This window comes from Lithobates pipiens, unplaced genomic scaffold (genome assembly GCF_037356315.1).
Source record: "Lithobates pipiens isolate NorthernLeopardFrog02 unplaced genomic scaffold, aLitPip1_a1.2 Scaffold_13, whole genome shotgun sequence".
In the NCBI taxonomy this organism is placed as follows: Eukaryota; Metazoa; Chordata; class Amphibia; order Anura; family Ranidae; genus Lithobates; species Lithobates pipiens.
Window position 1 is genome coordinate 199274501 of NW_027507718.1, and position 18264 is coordinate 199292764.

The 18264-nt window shown below is 43.0% G+C and overlaps 1 protein-coding gene across 1 annotated transcript in view; it reads left to right on the top strand.

The window, feature by feature from the left end:
* The window catches only part of GTF2E2 (general transcription factor IIE subunit 2), a 135724-nt gene that overhangs the window by 52537 nt on the left and 64923 nt on the right, over window positions 1-18264 (top strand). The window contains exon 3 of the mRNA XM_077476119.1: window positions 3209-3300. Within this exon, the coding sequence (XP_077332245.1) occupies window positions 3209-3300 (92 nt within the window). The remainder of the gene's footprint in view (window positions 1-3208; window positions 3301-18264) is intronic.

Below are 18264 nucleotides of genomic sequence, written 5' to 3' on the forward strand. Positions count from 1 at the left end.
GGCTTGTTATCGGGAAAAGTGGTGTTGACTTACATTGGTCTGGTGACACTGGCCCTCATGTGGTGGCGATCAGGAACACTGTTGCTGGCTGCATTGGTCTGACACTGTGACTGATATAGCGGTGATCAGGGACGCTGTGGCACTGGTATAGTAAATCTGTATTGGTATGCAAAAAGACAACATTTAGGTGCCGCTCAGGCAGAGAGGTAAAGTCCAACTAGACCGCTGTGATCGCAGACATGGAGCTCATCCTAGCTCCAAGCTGCTGCAATGTCAAAGAAAAAGATCCATAAGCGGCACATCATGAAGCAGACCCTTGTGCGTGAAGTGAGTGCCTCGGCCCGGACTCCAGCCAGGCTGGTATGCACTGGTATGGTTAGTGGTCAGGGACACTGGCTGGCTGCACTGGCATACAGCGTAACCCAGTACAGTATCACCATAGTGTCAGTTATAGTTTATATACATTTTTTTACTATAAATATTTTCACTCAGCCATTCTCTACTACATGTATAGTATATCTTAAAAATGCATTGCATAGACTACAACTTCCCTTCAATACACAAGGGAGGCATGTCTGTAAAGAACTATTTAAATGCTTATCTTTCCTGAAGCCAAACATTTCTCCAGTCCTTTTGAAATGGCCCCCAAATTCGCAAAGGAAACATCTCCTGGAGTCTCCCCGGCGGTTTTGGTTGTTTCTTCCTGCTGAACTCCGCATTACTATGTATCTTCATTGTACAATTCACCATTCAGTAACCTGCACATGATGAGAGCGTTTGTTATTTTAACCTTTTGCTTATGAAATCTTTGAACCGAATTGGCCACAGGTTTACAACGCTAACTGGAGAATACAAAAATGAATTGTCCAATCATTCATTCCAATTTTACCCAAAAAGGCAGACCCTCATTCTGCTCAGTGACTGGTAATAAACACGGATGTTTTTACACCAGTGTTTTTGAGCTCCTTTTGCAGCTTAAAAACGCCATTCCATGTTATTCAATGGCCTCAAACACACCATGGCGTTTTTGAGCTGTAACATGCATTGTTGTTTTTAAGCTCTAAAAAAAAACAGGACCAGTGCGTTCTGAGGCTCGATTTGTGTGCTGAGAATCTTGAAGGGGAACACCGCCAAAATGAAAAAAAATAATTGCATGCCTCTCCTCCCCCCCCCAAATACGATACCAGACCCTTCGGTCTTGTATGAATCTTAAAGGGAAACCCCCTGCCCCAAAAAAATGGCGTGGGGATCCCTCCAAGATCTATACCAGACCCTTATCCGAGCACGCAGCCTAGCAGATCAGGAAGGGGGGGGGAGATAAGCGAGTGCCCCCCGGACCATACCAAGCCACATGCCCTAAACATGCTGATGGGGACAAGGGCCTCTTCCTGACAACCCTTGCCATTGGTTGGCAGGAGTCTGTGGGTGGGGGGCTTATTGGAATCTGGGAGCCCCCAGATCCTGGCCCCCCCACCCTATGTGACTGAGTATGGGGTACATTGTACCCCTACCCATTCACTAGGGACAAGTGCTTTGGGGTGGGCGGCTCCCCACACACTTTTTTTGGGCGGGGGTTTCCCCTTAAGATCCAAACCAGACCGAAGGGTCTGGTATCTTCTTGGAGGGGGATCCTCATGCAATATTTTTTAAATTTTTTTGCATTTTGGCGGGGTTTCATTTCAAGATTCTCAGCACACAAGTCGCACTGCAAGTCGGATCATCTTGATCCGACTTCTGGTGCAACTTCTATTCAAATGAATGGGCTCCCATAGGGAACAAATGATTTTGAATAGCGGCAGAGAAACGCAGCTGAAAGATAGTGCGGCTAAACGTACATTAATGTCAATGCAAAAGTGCCTAAAATTGCATTTTTAACGCCGTTTTTTTTTCCCCTGGCGTGGGAACTGGTGTGGACAGCTCAGTATTTGATTTTGAGGCCAAAGCTGGTCATAGATGATGGGGGACGGGACATTCATAAACTAGTTGTCCTGGTGTTGAGGTCCATGGCAACACTTGTGAACAATTAGGTCATTTTTTTTCACAGTTTTGTCTCTGTAGCAAAAGAAAGGGAATGAGGCAATCGCAAAAAGGAAAAGCGTTGGGAGATCCCCCTAGTGCAATAATAACCTTTCTTTGCCCGAGGCAGTCATTATTCCCTCTTAGATGATCAGAAACGACTCAATTTATTGTCAGAAATTCTTGTATTTGAAAGCGGCATTTGCTTTTTATCAGGCAGATTCTGGTCTTCTTAAGTATTAAAAAAAAAAAAGCCCCAGTTCACACTACCGCAACATATGATGCAACCTGAGTCGCAAAGAATCAGCTGGCAAGGGGAATCCCATCCTAATCAATGCGACGCAGCTTGGTGCGATTTAAGAAAAGGTTCCTGAGCTATTACAGCCCCATAGTCTTTGTTAACTTACAGAAGTTGCATCATCATTAGATAAGTTGTGTTTTTTTTTTTTTTTTTTTTAACCCTCACCTCTCTTCTCAGGTCATCCTTGCTGCCTGAAACTCTCCTTCCAAGCACATTTCACACACACACACCTGAGCATAGCAAAAATGTTCGCCGCACATAGGACAGCCCATTCACTTGAATGAGCTACCCTACACATGGCAAACATCTCAAAGTAGCTCAAGAACTCTGGCTCGTTTTATGGAAATGTCATAATGGCATGCTAAACGCAGTTGGGTGTCATCATCAATTGGGCTGCATTCACATCTGCGTGTTTCTGAACTCTCTTCGCAAACACACTGCAAACGCGTACCACACCGCCAATTTGCGCAGATGTGAATGAAGACTAATTGTTAATGACACCACAATCATGGTTGGCAGTATTTATTTTTTCTATATGTAGAATTTTGGAATGCTCTCACTTGCCTTTTTTTTTTTTTTCCTTCTTCCTTTTCTTTTCAGCATATACAAATGTTTGTACTTAAGTCCCGTACACACTATCAGATTGTCTGCTGAGTTTTTCCTTCAGATTTACCAAAACCATGTAGTAGAAGGGCCTGCCTGATTGCATACACATTGAAACTGCTAAGGTTTTAGTAAATCTGAAGGAAAAACTCAGCAGACAATCTGATAGTGTGTACGGGGCTTAACTCTGCAAATACCACAGTATACTTTTGTGGTCTAGGAATAGTTAAGACAGTAATTTTATAAAAATATATATATAGTGACTAACCCTGATCCTTCTTTTGGCAGATGGCAGCAATGGTTCATTTAGTGGCAAACCCCTGTCTGGGACATCTAACTTCAAGTTTGGGGTCCTTGCAAAGATTGTCAACTATATGAAGGTAACATTTGTTTTTGGAATGTACTTTTGTATTGATGCATCTTAACACTGATAATACATTTTTTTTTTTTTTCTTTTAACATTAATCACTTGACCTCCGTAAAGGTTTTACCCCCTTCATGACCGGAGCATTTTTTGCTATTCAACATTGTGCTATTTTAACTGGCAACTGCTTGGTAATGCAACACTACACAAATTACATTTTTTTATCATTTTTTTACACACAAATTTGATAGTATTTTATCACCACTGTTATTTTTATTTTTTATTATATAAACAATATTTTCTACTTTTATTATAAAACATCCAATAAAATCAAATTTCTTCATAAATTTAGGCCAACGTGTATTCTGCTACAGGTCTTTGGTAAAAACCAAACTGCGTTCGTGGGGACACTAGTATAGTTCTGATCGTGATCAAAGATGCTGATCTGTACAGGCACTAACTGACATTGGCTGAGAGGGACACTAACTGACGTCGCTGGTGACACTAATATAGTGACAATACTGTACACTGTACTAATGGCACTGGCTGGTAAGGGGATAACATCAAGGGGTTAATTGTGTGCCGCATTTACTAACCGGTCTGATTTTTCTCCCTCAACTCAGAGTTGATTTTGAGAGAGAAGAAACACAGATCGCTGTCCGTGCACAAACTTCTGTATGTTTGTCAACACAACTCTGCGCTGTGATTTGGCCACAGCTAATCAGTAGGCTTACAGCCATTATCATTGGCTGTACTCTACTAAAAAAACCTGTGCCGTGTCCAATCACAGCAGGAGGTGTGCATGCGTACGGCGTACGGATACGTCGTGGTGCCTGGCTGTGCCGCCCGCTCGCAGTATACTGCGGGCAGGTCAGCAGGAGGTTCACTAGGACACAGAGCTTTCTCATGTTTTAAAGCGCTGCACAAACTGTTGGCGCTATATAAATCCTGTATAATAATGGACAAGGCAATCATATATTGTCTGTGTTTTATTTACAGTTTTAGCTAAATACAGTAATTGTTTTAATTTTTGTACATTGTACAATCTAAATGACAATCAATAGTGTAGCGCTGCCAGAAATAAATAACAAACCAAAAAAGTAATAGATATATGTGACCAAATTCCCAGTGCTGTAAGGTTCACAAACTTCATGTAATATATGCCATCAACTACCAATGTTAATAGAACATACTATATAGGTATTCTGAGACAAAACCTCATATGTTAGCAAAACCTCAGTGCTGTAAAATTTGCATATGCTATTTTATATAGGGGCAGTATGTTGGTAATGGAGGAACGTCATACCGACACAGTGAGTGGGGAGGGAGGATGGTTTCCATGTGAGGAGTTTTTCTCACCTCGCATGTAAGGATGTGTAAAATTAAAAAGTTATGTATCCACCTCCAGGGTGTCAATGGTTCCTAATAAAAAATTTTTTAGGATCCACCCCCAGGTGATTGTTACACACATTATTAATAAGTCTTAACCACAGCTTCCCAATATGGTCAGATCCAAACAATATGGCGGAATGTAACTATCAATATTTGACATCTGACAAAGAGGTTTAGAAGTTTGTATAAACCTTTGCTAATCGTTGTGGGATGTATTATACTCTGTGGAGGCATTTGAGTTGGATAAAGCAATCTTTGGTGGAAATCATATGGCTGAGAGAAGTATTTACACAGTTATCCCAGTCAACAGCAGTGAGATCAGACAAATCTGTTACCCATTTTCAGTATGTACGGTCCAATTTGGTGGAATATGCATTAGAAAGCTGAAGGTAGATAGACAGTGGCTTTCCCATCACTTGTGAGGCTAATAATCGTTCAAGAGGATCAGAGGCAGTGGGAAATGTTCAGAAAAGGCATGCTGCAATTGTAGAAGTCGAAAAAAACATCCCCCTCAGGCAGTTGGCATTGTGCCCGAAGTACATTCAAGTCTAATAATTTACCATTGGCCGTAATGTGTTTCAGGGTAGTAATGCCCTGGCCAGCCCAAAGTGTGAATGAGATCTTGGGGTTTTCAGAGAACATTGGGAACCCATTCACATTGGGGCAGAGGTCTTAGCAGAGCAAAGAGCTGTTTATGTATCTGAAGCAGTGTGGAGCTGTGTGCAGCTAGCCTGTGTTAGTCAATGAGAACACAGTGGCTGTATGGACTCACCCACACATCTAATTTGTAGCAGTGAACCCATGCCTGTCCAGACACATGTCTGTGTTTTGGGCTCATGTGCCTGTCCCTGAGTACCTGGATGTGGAGGGCAGCCATTGCATCTCCATCGACTAACACAGGCTGCCTGCATGCAGCTCCATGCTTCTCTGATAACATAAAATGCCCTGTACAGGCGCCTATGTGATTTGAGGCCTTAAGAAGGAGGAGTTATCAACACTTGTTGAATCCACAAGGGGACTAAGTGCACTTGGTCCCATTCAGATCTGTGTCATGGTTGGGCATAAGAAAGCATACTTTATTTCTGTAGGTAACTCCACCCCAGTCTGAAGACCAGCTTTTGGATGTTCCACCTGGGGAAGGGTGGGGGTAAAGGGGTACAGTCAGGACTATAGATACTGCCTCCCTTCAGGTTCTTACTGCAATATATAATGGTAAAATGGAGGCTCATATTGCTCACTTGGGACAATCCCACCCTGTTCCCCAGGCATGACTATTCATTTTGCTGCACCTGAAACCACCCTGAGAGCCAGCTAGAGGAAAAGGAGACGCACTGAAACACCAACCAGGCAGAAGAGGTTGCTGCCACTGTTTATTCTCATTGCTTGAAGGTGACATTCATGCACACAGCACTCTGCCTGAGGAAATGAGCACTTCTAGGTAACCCTATAGGCTGTGACAGTGGTTTGCAGCAGGTTGTTGCATCACACAGAGGCTTGCTCAGATAAACTGTTAGTGTTACTTCGGGGTGCCCATCTCCTGCTCCATTACCTTTTTTTTATACCACCAGCTGCAAACCCAGCCACTGTTACACATGTCCATGGAGTTGCCTGGATGTCCCATAATGTTTACTTTTAGCATCCAGTTGGATCATGGAGAGTCTTCATCCATAGTACCTTGTTGTGGCATGTCAGTGTAGATTGAGCTGTCACCATTGTCAAGCTGTGTGACTGATCTCCCTACTGATGGATCACACAGCTGGCTGATGGATCATTCCGTTGTGGTACCAGTTGGCACTTCTTCCTGCTTTCATGAATGACTGCGCTCATCTTTAGCATGCTCCTGCTGCCAAAGACTAGCACAGTTACACCTAGTTAAATTGACATCTCTGTCAGGCAGTAGTGATGGGGAGAAGGGGGCGATTGTGAACTGTCTGACCACAAGATGAATACTTATTTCTTATTTAGGTGTCATTGCACTGGACTCTGGCAGCAGGAGCATGCTGGAATTAAGATACACGCCATCATTCACGTTGAATGAGCACTATTGTAAGTGCTTCCACTGCGATACCAGCTGAGCCCCCCCCCCCCCCCCCCCCGGGGGGCTCAGCTGGTATCGCAGTGGAAGCACTTACAATAGTGATTGACCTGTCAGCACTGGTGGGCCTGCAACCATAGAATAAATTGGAACAGGAACATGCGCATCCGTTCTATACATTTTTCTTTATCGTACATCACAGGACACAGAGCAGCCATAATGCCTAACTGGGTTATATGCCACCTACTGGTAAATGGACACTGGTAAATCAATCAAACAAGAAGTCCTCCCCTATATAACCCCATCCTACACAGGAAACGCCAATTTTTTTTCAGTTAGGTGGATGTGACGTGGAGGTCTGGACGGCTCTATTAAGAATCATGGACTTCAATCGGATCAATTCGAAAAAGCTATCAGCCAAAATGGATGTTACTCAAGCCCTATTGGAAGGATAGAAGATTCCTCAAGATTTGCCTGTAATGCAGCCTTATAGCGCTAGACCCTGCGTAATGGAACCCTATGCAGTGTTTTGTTCTGACCAGGGTGCATATCTGCAGGGTGCTATACAGGTCCATGGGAGTGAACCCCAGATTAAGGGGGACCCAGTCTCTGAAGGTCTTTTATGACAAAGTTCGCCGTGATGGGTGAAGATTGAATTCATCCTGTTATGTTCAGAGTCCTGCAGCAGAAATGGCAAGTCTGCATTTTTGCAGTTTCTCTTTAAAAAAGAGAGAGAGAGAGAGAGAGAGAGAGATCTGACTGTCTGTTCTCCAGGTGGCCATTGGGGGCAGTTTGCTGTTTAATCATGCTGTGTACTTTTTGAGCTGCTGTTTCTCTTTCAGCTACTAGAAGGCACAGACTTGCTCAGTAGGGCCTATTTTCCTATAGGCAGTAAGTGGAAGGGTGGCCATGTGGTTAGCAGGGACTCTGAAGACATAACAGCAGCCCATGGATACTAACAAAGTGTGAGTACTTACTCTGGGAGAACTGTGTGGCAGACAAGTCATGATTATATGCTGCATATTTACTGCTTATCTGGGGGAACTGTACGATACACCGACTAGGATTTGGAGAAAACTTTCTTCTAGGAAAAGACCAGACAAAAGCTGCAGTGATTCCTTGAAAGCTGTGAGGAAAGCTTCAACAACATGCTGGTCGTTCACTGTTGCCCCATTAGACCCATTGGGGTCTATCTATAAGGTGAGAGGCTAGCACTACTGGGGGAGGATTGCAGAAAGACATGTTTACCATCTTACATCTTTAATTTGGACTCTTTCACCTGTCCTTATCCCTTTTATCTACTCTGATTTATATTTTTCTCTTTGGAACAGATCATCTCTCTGAGTCACCTGATTTTTTTTTTTTTTTTTTTTTTTTTTTTTTTGGATGCTGATTACTCTCGGGAAACCATTTACTTTGTTTAGTTTTATGTGATACACTTTACTGGATTTCATTGCATTATTGCTCAGATATATATCATGGGATGCACCTTTTAGGAATTTGAATGTTTTTTTGCACATTGCAGTGCAAAGTCGTCTTTTATTTTTGTGACTCTGCTCTTCGGGCTGGCCACAGCTCTGAGGGTGCACAAAGCTCCAAGCCCAGTACTGAACTTGCTGAAACCGCAGATGTGCCAATCTCCGTATACCTCAATCTTTGTTCAGGAAGTCTGTTGCAGATTTTCCTTTGATCCATTTCTGCAGTCGGAAGTTGTATCTAGGTCAAGGCATGTTCCCTACATACAGTCCTACTCCAGGTCTTTGGTAGAGGATCATTCTCACTGTCTGGAACATGAAGTTCAGGCATTGGATTGCCAGAGGGCTCTGTTCCCGGGGTATTGCAGAGCTAAGATTGCTGGTTGATGGTTTGAATTCTGGAGAAGGGACGGGGACGATAATAACCACCTGATGTCAGCTTCTCCAGTTGATTTGAAGGTGGCTATAATTCAGTGGACTTGGTCTCCACAGGAGAAAACACTGCCCATCAATATCTTGGATTTTTGGCCAGTACGGCTTGCTCTGGATATTGGGAAAAACCAGTTGTAGGTGTAATCCGGAAATGCCTCAGCAGGCATATATAGCAACCACCAGGAGTCATGTGGCTCAGGAAGGTGAACCAGATTCTGTCTGAGACAGTACAAGAAGTGCTATCTCTATCACTAGTACATACTCCAGGTATAGAATAATTGCAGGGGGGACTCTGCAGGTGGATCTACTAGATTCCATGTTCCACAACAAGTGAGAACAGGTTGTGTCTGGGACGAAAGTCCCACTGGCAATAGAGGCAGATGCACTGGTAACACCTTGGGGACCAGTTCTCCCTTATTTGATGCTTTCCCTCTGTTTCGACTTCTCCCACATCTTTTGTGAAGAATCCGTCAATAATTGTGTTAGCCGAATTAGCCCAGGATGGCTTGGTACGCTGACATAGGGAGGCTTGCGGCGGTCGCTCCTTGAACACTCGCAGTCCAGCAGGACCTAATGGTCTTGAGTCCTGTATCTCAGCACTGTTGAGCTATGGAAGCTGGTTTCAGGGAACCTCGATTATAGGACTTGGAAATATTTTTTTCCTGGGAGAAGCCAGGAAGTGGCACCCACAGGAATATGAGTGGGACATTTTCTTTTCTTTCTCCAATCAGTAGGGGAAAGGGGATTGGCCTTAAGTACCATTTAAGGGTTCAAGTTCATCCCTATCCATTTTTTCCATTGTTTCTCACTCTTTGATTCATACTTCATACAACATGTACTGTAGATGGTCCCACATGTCTGGTCACTCTTGTGTCCTTGGGATTGGGATTTGCACTTGGCTGTCTTTGCAGAGGCCATTTTTTTTACCAATTAGGAAACTGTTGGTCCCTTATCTCAGGAGATGGCTTCTCTGGTTGCTATCCCTTCACTAAGTGGAGTGTCAGAGCTAGCGGCTCCTTCATTCTTGGTCGCACATAATAAGGTGATGTTGCATCCTAATCCATCTCTTGCCTAGAGTGGTTTCTAGTTTTCACTTGAATCCGGACAGTGTCTTGCTTTTTTTTTTTTTTTCTTTTCTTCGTCTAATCCAGTCGGCAGGAGAAAGCGCTACCTACTTTAGAGGTAGTTCAGACACTCTGGGTCTATTTGAGTTGTCGGCACAGGTCAGGAATCCTGATTTGTGCAGCCAGAAGAGCCCAGGAAGGGCAGGCGGCCTGGGAATCCAGATCAGATGTTTAGCAGTGGCTCGGCCAGTTTACCAAGGATGCCTATTGTTTGTTTTAAAGGGCAGAATCCCATTTTTTTTTTTTTCTGGGAAGAGATTCACTAGCAGGTGTGTGGGAGTATCTTGGGCCATCAGGTGTCAGTGGTCCAGGTGTGCAAGACCGCTATTTGAGCTTTTCGTTTATTCATCCACTGGGTTTTTTCCAGATGGACATCAAGAACATGGAGGAGACTGCCTTGGTCTCTGCGTTTTACAAATAGTAATAGTGGCAGTCTGAAGATGTGGGCTTAGATGCGGAAAACTGATGTTCTGTTTGTATTGCCAGAAGGACCCAAGAAGGGAAAGGCAGCATCTAAGTCGACTATTTCCCAATGGATTCAACAAGTGATTGTTCTGACGCATTGTTTAAGGGGTAAGGTCACACTCTACCAGAAGAGTGGGCAGTTCATCAAGCATCGGTGGCTCAGATTTGCAAGGCTGCTACTTGGTCTTCGGTGCATACATTCGCTAGGTTTTATCAAGTGAATGTTAGGAGGATGTTGCATTTGGGCGCATTGTACTGCAGGTAGCAATATAGATCCCGTTGTTCTGATGGTGTTTATTTGGTCATAATGGGTTCCCTCCCCTAAAAAGCATTGCTTAGGGACATCCCAGTTAGTTATTATGGCTACTCTGTGTCCTGTGATGTACTCCCAAGAAAAAGATTTTACAGGAAAGCTGTAGAAAAAAAAATCCAAATTTTTACTTGCAACTTGCAGTAGTTTTTACCCTTTCCGTGTGTGTGTGTGTGTGTGTGTGTGTGTGTGTGTGTGTGTGTGTGTGTGTGTGTGTGTGTGTGTGTGTGTGTGTTTGTTTGTTTATTTATTTTGAGGGTGGGGAGAGAGATGGGAAAAGGTTATATGTTCTCAGACAAATACTACAGTGCATATTGATAAATTATCTGTTTGGAATTCCTAGGAATTTTCTTTCTATTTTTAAATAAGTGAAATTTATCAAGGTACCATTAAATTGCTTTAAAAAATATAGCCATATATCATGTTTCAAATGGCGGTGACTGACATATACCAGTAATCTATTATTCACATGTGACTGCAGTGTTCTAATGGTAAACTCTCTTAGCGCATGCTTAACCCTTTTGTGACTGGGAGTATCCAATGTCTAGAAGCCCAATCCCTATCCAGTTGCTTCGATATGGTCCAGTTAACTAGAACTAGCACTCCCTGACTTTCCAATTTAAAAAAATCTTTAAAATCTTTGTTTTAAAAAGACATATATCCCATATATAAAGAGACACCATTACCTTGGCCATTCAGGGCAAAAGTGACTAGTGTCTCTTTAAAAGGGCATCCCCCAGCCCTATTACACCCCATTCAGGCTTGTGCGACTTCGGACATCAGTCGCATGACAGGTCATGCCCCATGTTTTCCAATGATGACTATACATATATGTGCGACTTCAAAGTAGTTCATGTGCTACTTTGGTCTGACTTTCATGCACCTTGAGTGCCATAGATATCAATATTAACCGTCAAATGTCCAACTTGAATGTTTTACATGCAAGAGTTGTGCAACAGTGGGTCCGACTTTGCAGAAAGACAAGTCACACCCATCCAAAGTTGCGTTAAAGTTGCACTCCAAAGCCGAACAATTTTGGTGTCATACAAGTGTGAATGGAGACTTGTACTTGCATTACCTGTGCTCCCTCACAACTCCTTGCTCCTTTTGTAGCCCCCAGCCGCTTCAGGATTTGTAGGAGCTGCAAGGTGTGCAGGTAAGAGGTATTAAATGTGGACCCTTCCAGAGACACTGCAGGACGTTGTCTAAGAGCCGGTTCACACAGCAGGCGATGCGAGGCGACACGACTCGCCTCGCCTCGCTCTCGCAAGTCACCCCCGTTCTGTACAATGGAACCGTTCTGAGAGGAGCGACTCGAGTCGCTCCGACTCAGAAAAAAGGTTCCTGTACTACTTTTGGGCGACCTCGGGGCGACTTGCATTGACTTCTATACAGAAGTCATTTGCAAGTCGCCGCTGAGGCCGCGGCAGGTCGCGGCGAGGCAAGTCGGAGTCGCCTCGCCTCGCCTGCTGTGTGAACCGGCCCTAAGGATATATTTAAAAAAATAAATAAAAAAATAAAGCCATGGGAGCCAGGTTGGTGTAATAAATTAAATGCAGTATCTCCCAAAGTGAGTACACCCCTCACATTTTTGTAAATATTTTTTTATATCTTTTCATGTGACAATACTGAAGAAATGACACTTCTTCTGCTACAATGTAAAGTATCGAGTGTACAGCTTGTATAACAGTGTAAATTTGCTGTCCCCTCAAAATAACTCAACACACAGCCTTTAATGTCTAAATCGCTGGCAACAAAAGTGAGTACACCCCTAAGTGAAAATGCCCAAAGTGTCAATACACTGTGGCCACCATTATTTTTCAGCACTGCCTGAAAGAGGAAGTAAAGCCTCTGGGGGAAAAAAAATACACCCTGCAAGACCAAGGCATAATGAGCTAGTATGCATAGCATACTAGCTCATTATGAATTACTTACCTGAGATCGAAGCCCCCGCATAGGCCCTCATTCGCCTCCTCCGACGTCGCCATGTATCCCGGAGTGACTTCTAGGTATCGTGGCTCCAGCGCTGTGACTGACCGGGGCCACGATGGTGTCACTCCCGTGCATGTGCGCTGGTGCCGCCACTAGCTAGCATGATCGCCATTAGAAACGGCACGCTCAGTGCTCCTGTGCCATAGACATCGGTGTCGCTATTTTTTGCAAATATCTCCTAAACCTTTTTAGGCTTGTGAGATATTTCTTGCACCTACAGGTAAGCCTCAATCTAGGCTTACCTGTAGGTTACAGTGGTTGTAATGGGTTTACAACCACTTTAACCCTCTTGGGCAAGGAGTTCATCGGCGCTTCACAGGTTGCCACTGGAGTCCTCTTCCTCTCCTCCATGATGACATCACGAAGCTGGTGGATGTTGGAGACCTTGCACTTCTCCACCTTCCATTTGAGGATGCCCAATAGCACCATGGCACTCCGTACACAAAACCCACTGTACAAACACTACAATGAGTAACCTTGTGCAAATAAAAGAAATACACCCCACCTTCAGGGCAGGACTTACCATTGGGCTTGATTGGTCTCAAGCCCATGGGCCCCGTCCAATAGGGGGCCCCGCAGGCCCCACCGAGATACATAGCCAAGTGTACTCGGCTCAGCTCCGCTCACAGTCCCACCCAATGATGGACATAACACAAGAACTGGGCATGACTGTGAGCCGAGCACTCTCGGCTACTCTTGGCTCCGCTCGGGACTGTGAGAGGATCCGAGAGCCGCCGAGAGACATTTTTAAACTTCAAGACTGCAATGACAAGGCTGAAAATGACACTGGGGCAAGGCTACAAATGACACTGACAAGGCTGCAATGACACTGAACAAGGCTGCAGATGGACACTGATAAGGCTGCATTGATGAGCATTTAAATGTAAGTTTTTTTTCCCCTTAAACTTCCCTCCTAAAAGTTTTTTTTTTCCTTAAAATTCCCTCCTAAACTTGGAGTGCGTGTTATAATCTGGCGCGTGTTATACGTTGATAAATACGGTAATGTATAGACAGTAGGGCCCGAAAAGCGACTCAAGCCCAGGGGCCCCCACCACCCTAAGTCCTGCCCTGCCCACCTTAGAAATGATTCCCCAAATGGTGCACAGACAGAGGTCACCTGCAATAAATATATCCAGGTTAAAGTCAAAAAAATGCATCAGTGGGCTCAGTGCATAATAGTAGGGTTTCTAAAGGAAAGGGGAACCACCAATGAAATTGATGTTTAAACAAAAGCGGATAACGATAGCTAAAGAAGCCAATGCAGTAGCAGCTAAAGCACACAAACGTAAAGCAATGTACAGTCACTGACCAATTTATTAGGTACAGCTGTTCAATCGCTTGGTAACACAAATTACTAATCAGCCAATCACATGGCAGAAAATCCATGCATTAAGGTATCTAGACATGGTGAAGACGGCTTGCTGAAGTTTAAACCGAGCATCCAAATGGGGTTGAAAGGAGACTTAAGTGATTTTGAATGTGGCATGGTTGTTGGTGCCAGATGGGCTGATCTGATATTTAAAAAATTGCCGATCTACTGGGATTTTCATGCACAACCATCTCTAGGGTTTACAGACAATGGTCTGAAAAAGAAGAAATATCCAGTCAGCGGCTGTTGTGTGGATGAAAATGCCTTGTTGATTTCAGAGGCGAATGGGCAGACAACCAAGGTATACAGAATACCTTCTCTCAATGCACAACACATCGAACCTTGAAGCAGATGGGCTACAGTAGCAGAAAACCACACCGGGTGTCACTCCTGTCAGAACAGGAAACTGAGGCTACAATTTGCACAGGCTTACCAGAATTTGACAATAGAAGATAGGAAAAATGTTGCCTGGTCTGATGAGTCGATTTCAGCTGCAACATTCAGATGGTAGGGTCAGAATTTGGCATAAACATGAAAGCGTGGATTCATCCTGCCTTGTATCAACGGTTCAGGCTGGTGGTGTAGTGGTTTGGGGGAAATTTTCTCAGCACACTTTGGGCCCCTTAGTACCAACTGAGCATTGTGTAAATGCCAGGGCCTACCTGAATATTGTTGCTGACTCATGTCCATCCCTTTATGACTACAGTGTACCCATCTTCTGATGGCTATTTCCAGCAGGTTAATGTCACAAAACTCAGATCATCTCAAACTGGTTTCTTGAACATGTCAATGCGTTCACTGTACTCCGATGGCCTCCACAGTCACCAGATCTTAATCCAATGGAGCACCTTTGGGTTGTGGTGGAACGGGTGAATGTGCAGCCCACAAATCTGCAGCAACTGCCTGATGCTATCGTGTCGATATGGACCAAAATCTTTAAAGAATCTTTCCAACAACTAGTTGAATCTATGCCATGAAAATGAAGGCAAAAGGGGGGTCCAACCCAGTGGTAGCATGGTGTACCTAATAAAGTGACCAGTGAGTGTAAATCAACCCCAATCAGGATTGGATGGGAAAGCAAGCAGCAAAAGTAATCCACTGTTTAGATATAGCAGCGTATTAAAAGTAACTGAGATAAGACAGTGCCTGCCCGCAGAAAATATATGAAGATAATACTAATTGGCTCCTGACCTGAAATATACTGTATAACCTCAGTGATGGGACATCTGCCTGATGCAGATCGGCAAACCAGGCTTTTATGATAGTAGTAACAGACGGTATGCTCCCAGTTCACAGTCCAGGCAGGTAAATATGTTGTATTCTCCAATGTCTGACATTGAGGGGGGTTTTGTTAATGTCAGAACTGCTTCTGTCCCTATAAATGTCAATAGGAAGCTTGAAGCAGGTTAACATGAACTTTGAATGGTCTCAAGCTGGAGATAACAGTTGTGCAATATTAATGATGATTTCAGCCTACATAACAGTTTAGTGGTTTGGCCAGAGTTCTAATTGACCTTTAGATGTATCTTGCCCCTTAAAGTCTATGCAAAAATATGCGTCTCACTACGTTAAGTGCATTAATACTTTTTATTCAGCACATGGTCACTTGATGTCAAAATACACGCTTGATCTCCTGTTGCACAGCAGTTGAACAGTCACGGGGAGTGAAAAAATACAGTTCTTTATGGAGATATAATGGGCACCGGTTCTAAAGTCTCAAGGGCCATTTATGCATTGCCGAATAATGTGATTACCTCATTTTAGTTACTCGATGAACCAAGTAATCTGAACATGTGGAAGTAATCCCTGAAAGCCTGCCAAATGCTGACACCATGCTACCTCGTATCACTTATTATATTACAAGCTTCTTTCACCCATTTTGTTAAAGGAGAGAACCCAGGAGACATTCCTGCTTAATTTATAATGGTAGACTGAATTGTCACATTATATTGATAGACTAGACCAGTCAGTGTCAATCTTACAGCCGTTTTTTCTATTGGGTCTCCTAATTCTGTTGGCTATAACTGGAGAACCAAAACAACCATTGGGATTGATACATAATCAAACAAAGAAGTGCCTATGTCAAGGTGACCAATGTAATGTTTACTCTCCTTTTTATAACCCAATTTAGAAATGAGAGATGGCTTGAGTGTGTGTGGTTTGTGTGAATTAACAGACATCTATTTATTTTTTTTTTTTTGTCTTGTTAGTATCTATACAGTGCCTTGAGAAAGTATTCATACCCCTTGACATTTTTCACATTTTCTTTTTACAATCGTAATGTATTTAATAGGGATTTTATGTGATGGACCAATACAAGTGGCAGTTTTGTGCTCATAAGTTTATATACCCTGGCAGAATGTATGATTTCTTGGCCATTTTTCAGAGAATATGGATAACGCAACACAAACGTTTATTTTACTCATGGTTAGTGTTTGGCTAAGCCATTTATTATCAATCAACTGTGTTTACTCCTTTTTTAAATCATAATCACAACAGAAACTACCCGAATGACCCATAGCAAAAGTTTACATACCCGAGTTCCTAATATCGTGTATTGCCCCCTTTTAACATCAATGATGGCTTGAAGTCTTTTTGTGGTATTTGTGAATGAGGCTCTTTATCTTCTCAGATGGTAAAGCTGCCCATTCCTCTTGGCAAAAAGTAAATTCTTGGGCTGTCTTGCATGAACTGCACGTTTTGAGACCTCCCCAGAGTGGCTCAATGATATTGAGGTCAGGAGACTGAGATGCTCACTCCAGAACCTTCACTTTATTCTGCTGTAGCCAATGACCGGTCGACTTGGCCTTGTGTTTTGGATCATTGTCATGTTGGAATGTCCAAGTATGTCCCATACACAGCTTCCTAGCTGAGGAATGCAAATGTTCCTCTAGTATTTTTTGCTAACATACTGCATTCACTTTGCCATCAATTTTGACCAAATTTCCTGTGCATTTTGTAGCTCAGACATCCCCAAAACATCAGTGATCCACCTCCGTGTCTCACAGTAGGAATGGTGTACCTTTTCAAATAAAGTGTGTGTTTGTGGCCAAAAAGCAAAAATTTTTGTCTCATCACTCCAAATTACTTTGTGGCAGGTTTGAGGCTTGTCTCTGTGCTGTTTGGCATATTGTAAGCGGGATATTTTGTGGCATTTGCGTAGTAATGGCTTTCTTCTGGTGACTCGACCATGCAGCCCATCTTTCTTCAAGTGTTTTCCTTTTATTGCGCATCTTGAAACAGCCACACCACATGTTTTCAGAGTCCTGTATTTCACCAGAAGTCATTTGTGGTTTTTTCTTTGCATCCCAAACAATCTCATGGTCGTTGTGGCTGAAATTTTAGTTTTAGTCTACCTGACTGTGGTTTTGTTTCAACAGAACCCCTAATTTTCCACCTCTTGATTAGTTTGAACATTGCTGATTTGGCATTCTCAATTCCCTGGATATCTTTTTTATATCCCTTTCCTGTTTTATACAGTTCAACTACATTTTCCTGCAGATCCTTTGACAATTCTTTTGCTTTCCCCATGACTCAGAATCCAGAAACGTCCATGCAGCACTGGATGAAAGATGCAAGGGTTGGTCAGCAGTTCAGAAGCTCATTGACCTATTTATACACACACACGAATTACAAGCAAACAGATCACAGGTGAGGATGGTTACCTTTTTAATATCCATTCCATCGCCTTTGTCTCAGCATGTCAACTTGTGTGCATGTTATCAGACCAAAATCGCCAGGGTATGTAAACTTTTGATCAGGGTAATTTGGGTAGTTTCTGTTGTGATTATGATTTAGAAAAGAGTAAACACAGTTGATTGATCATAAATGGCTTCAGCCAAACACTAACTATGAGTGACAGAAATGTTTGTGTTATCATTCATATTCTCTGAAAAATGGCCAAGAAATCATAAATTCTGACAGGGCATGTAAACTTATGTACACAAATGAAGTTGTGAAGTGGAAGGAAAATGATAAATGATTTTAATTTTAATTTTTTTATTTTTTTTACAAATATCTGAAAAGTGGGGGCTGAATACAAATGCATGCCACTTTACTCTGATCTGATCTAAAATCTAGTTGAGCCAATTAACCTCAGAAGTCACCTAATTAGTAAATAGAGTCCACCTAGGTGTAATTTAGTCTCGGTATAAATACAGCTGTTCTGCAAAGCCCCCAGAGGTTTGTTGGAGAACCTTAGTGAACAAATGGCATCATGAAGGAACACACCAGGCAGGTCAGGTATAAAGTTGTGGACGTTTTAAAGCAGGGTTAGGTTATAAAAAAAAAAAAATTCCAGGCTTTGAACATCTTGCGGAGCACTGTTCAATCCATCATCTGAAAATGGAAAAAATATGGTACAACTGCAAGTCTACCAAGACATGG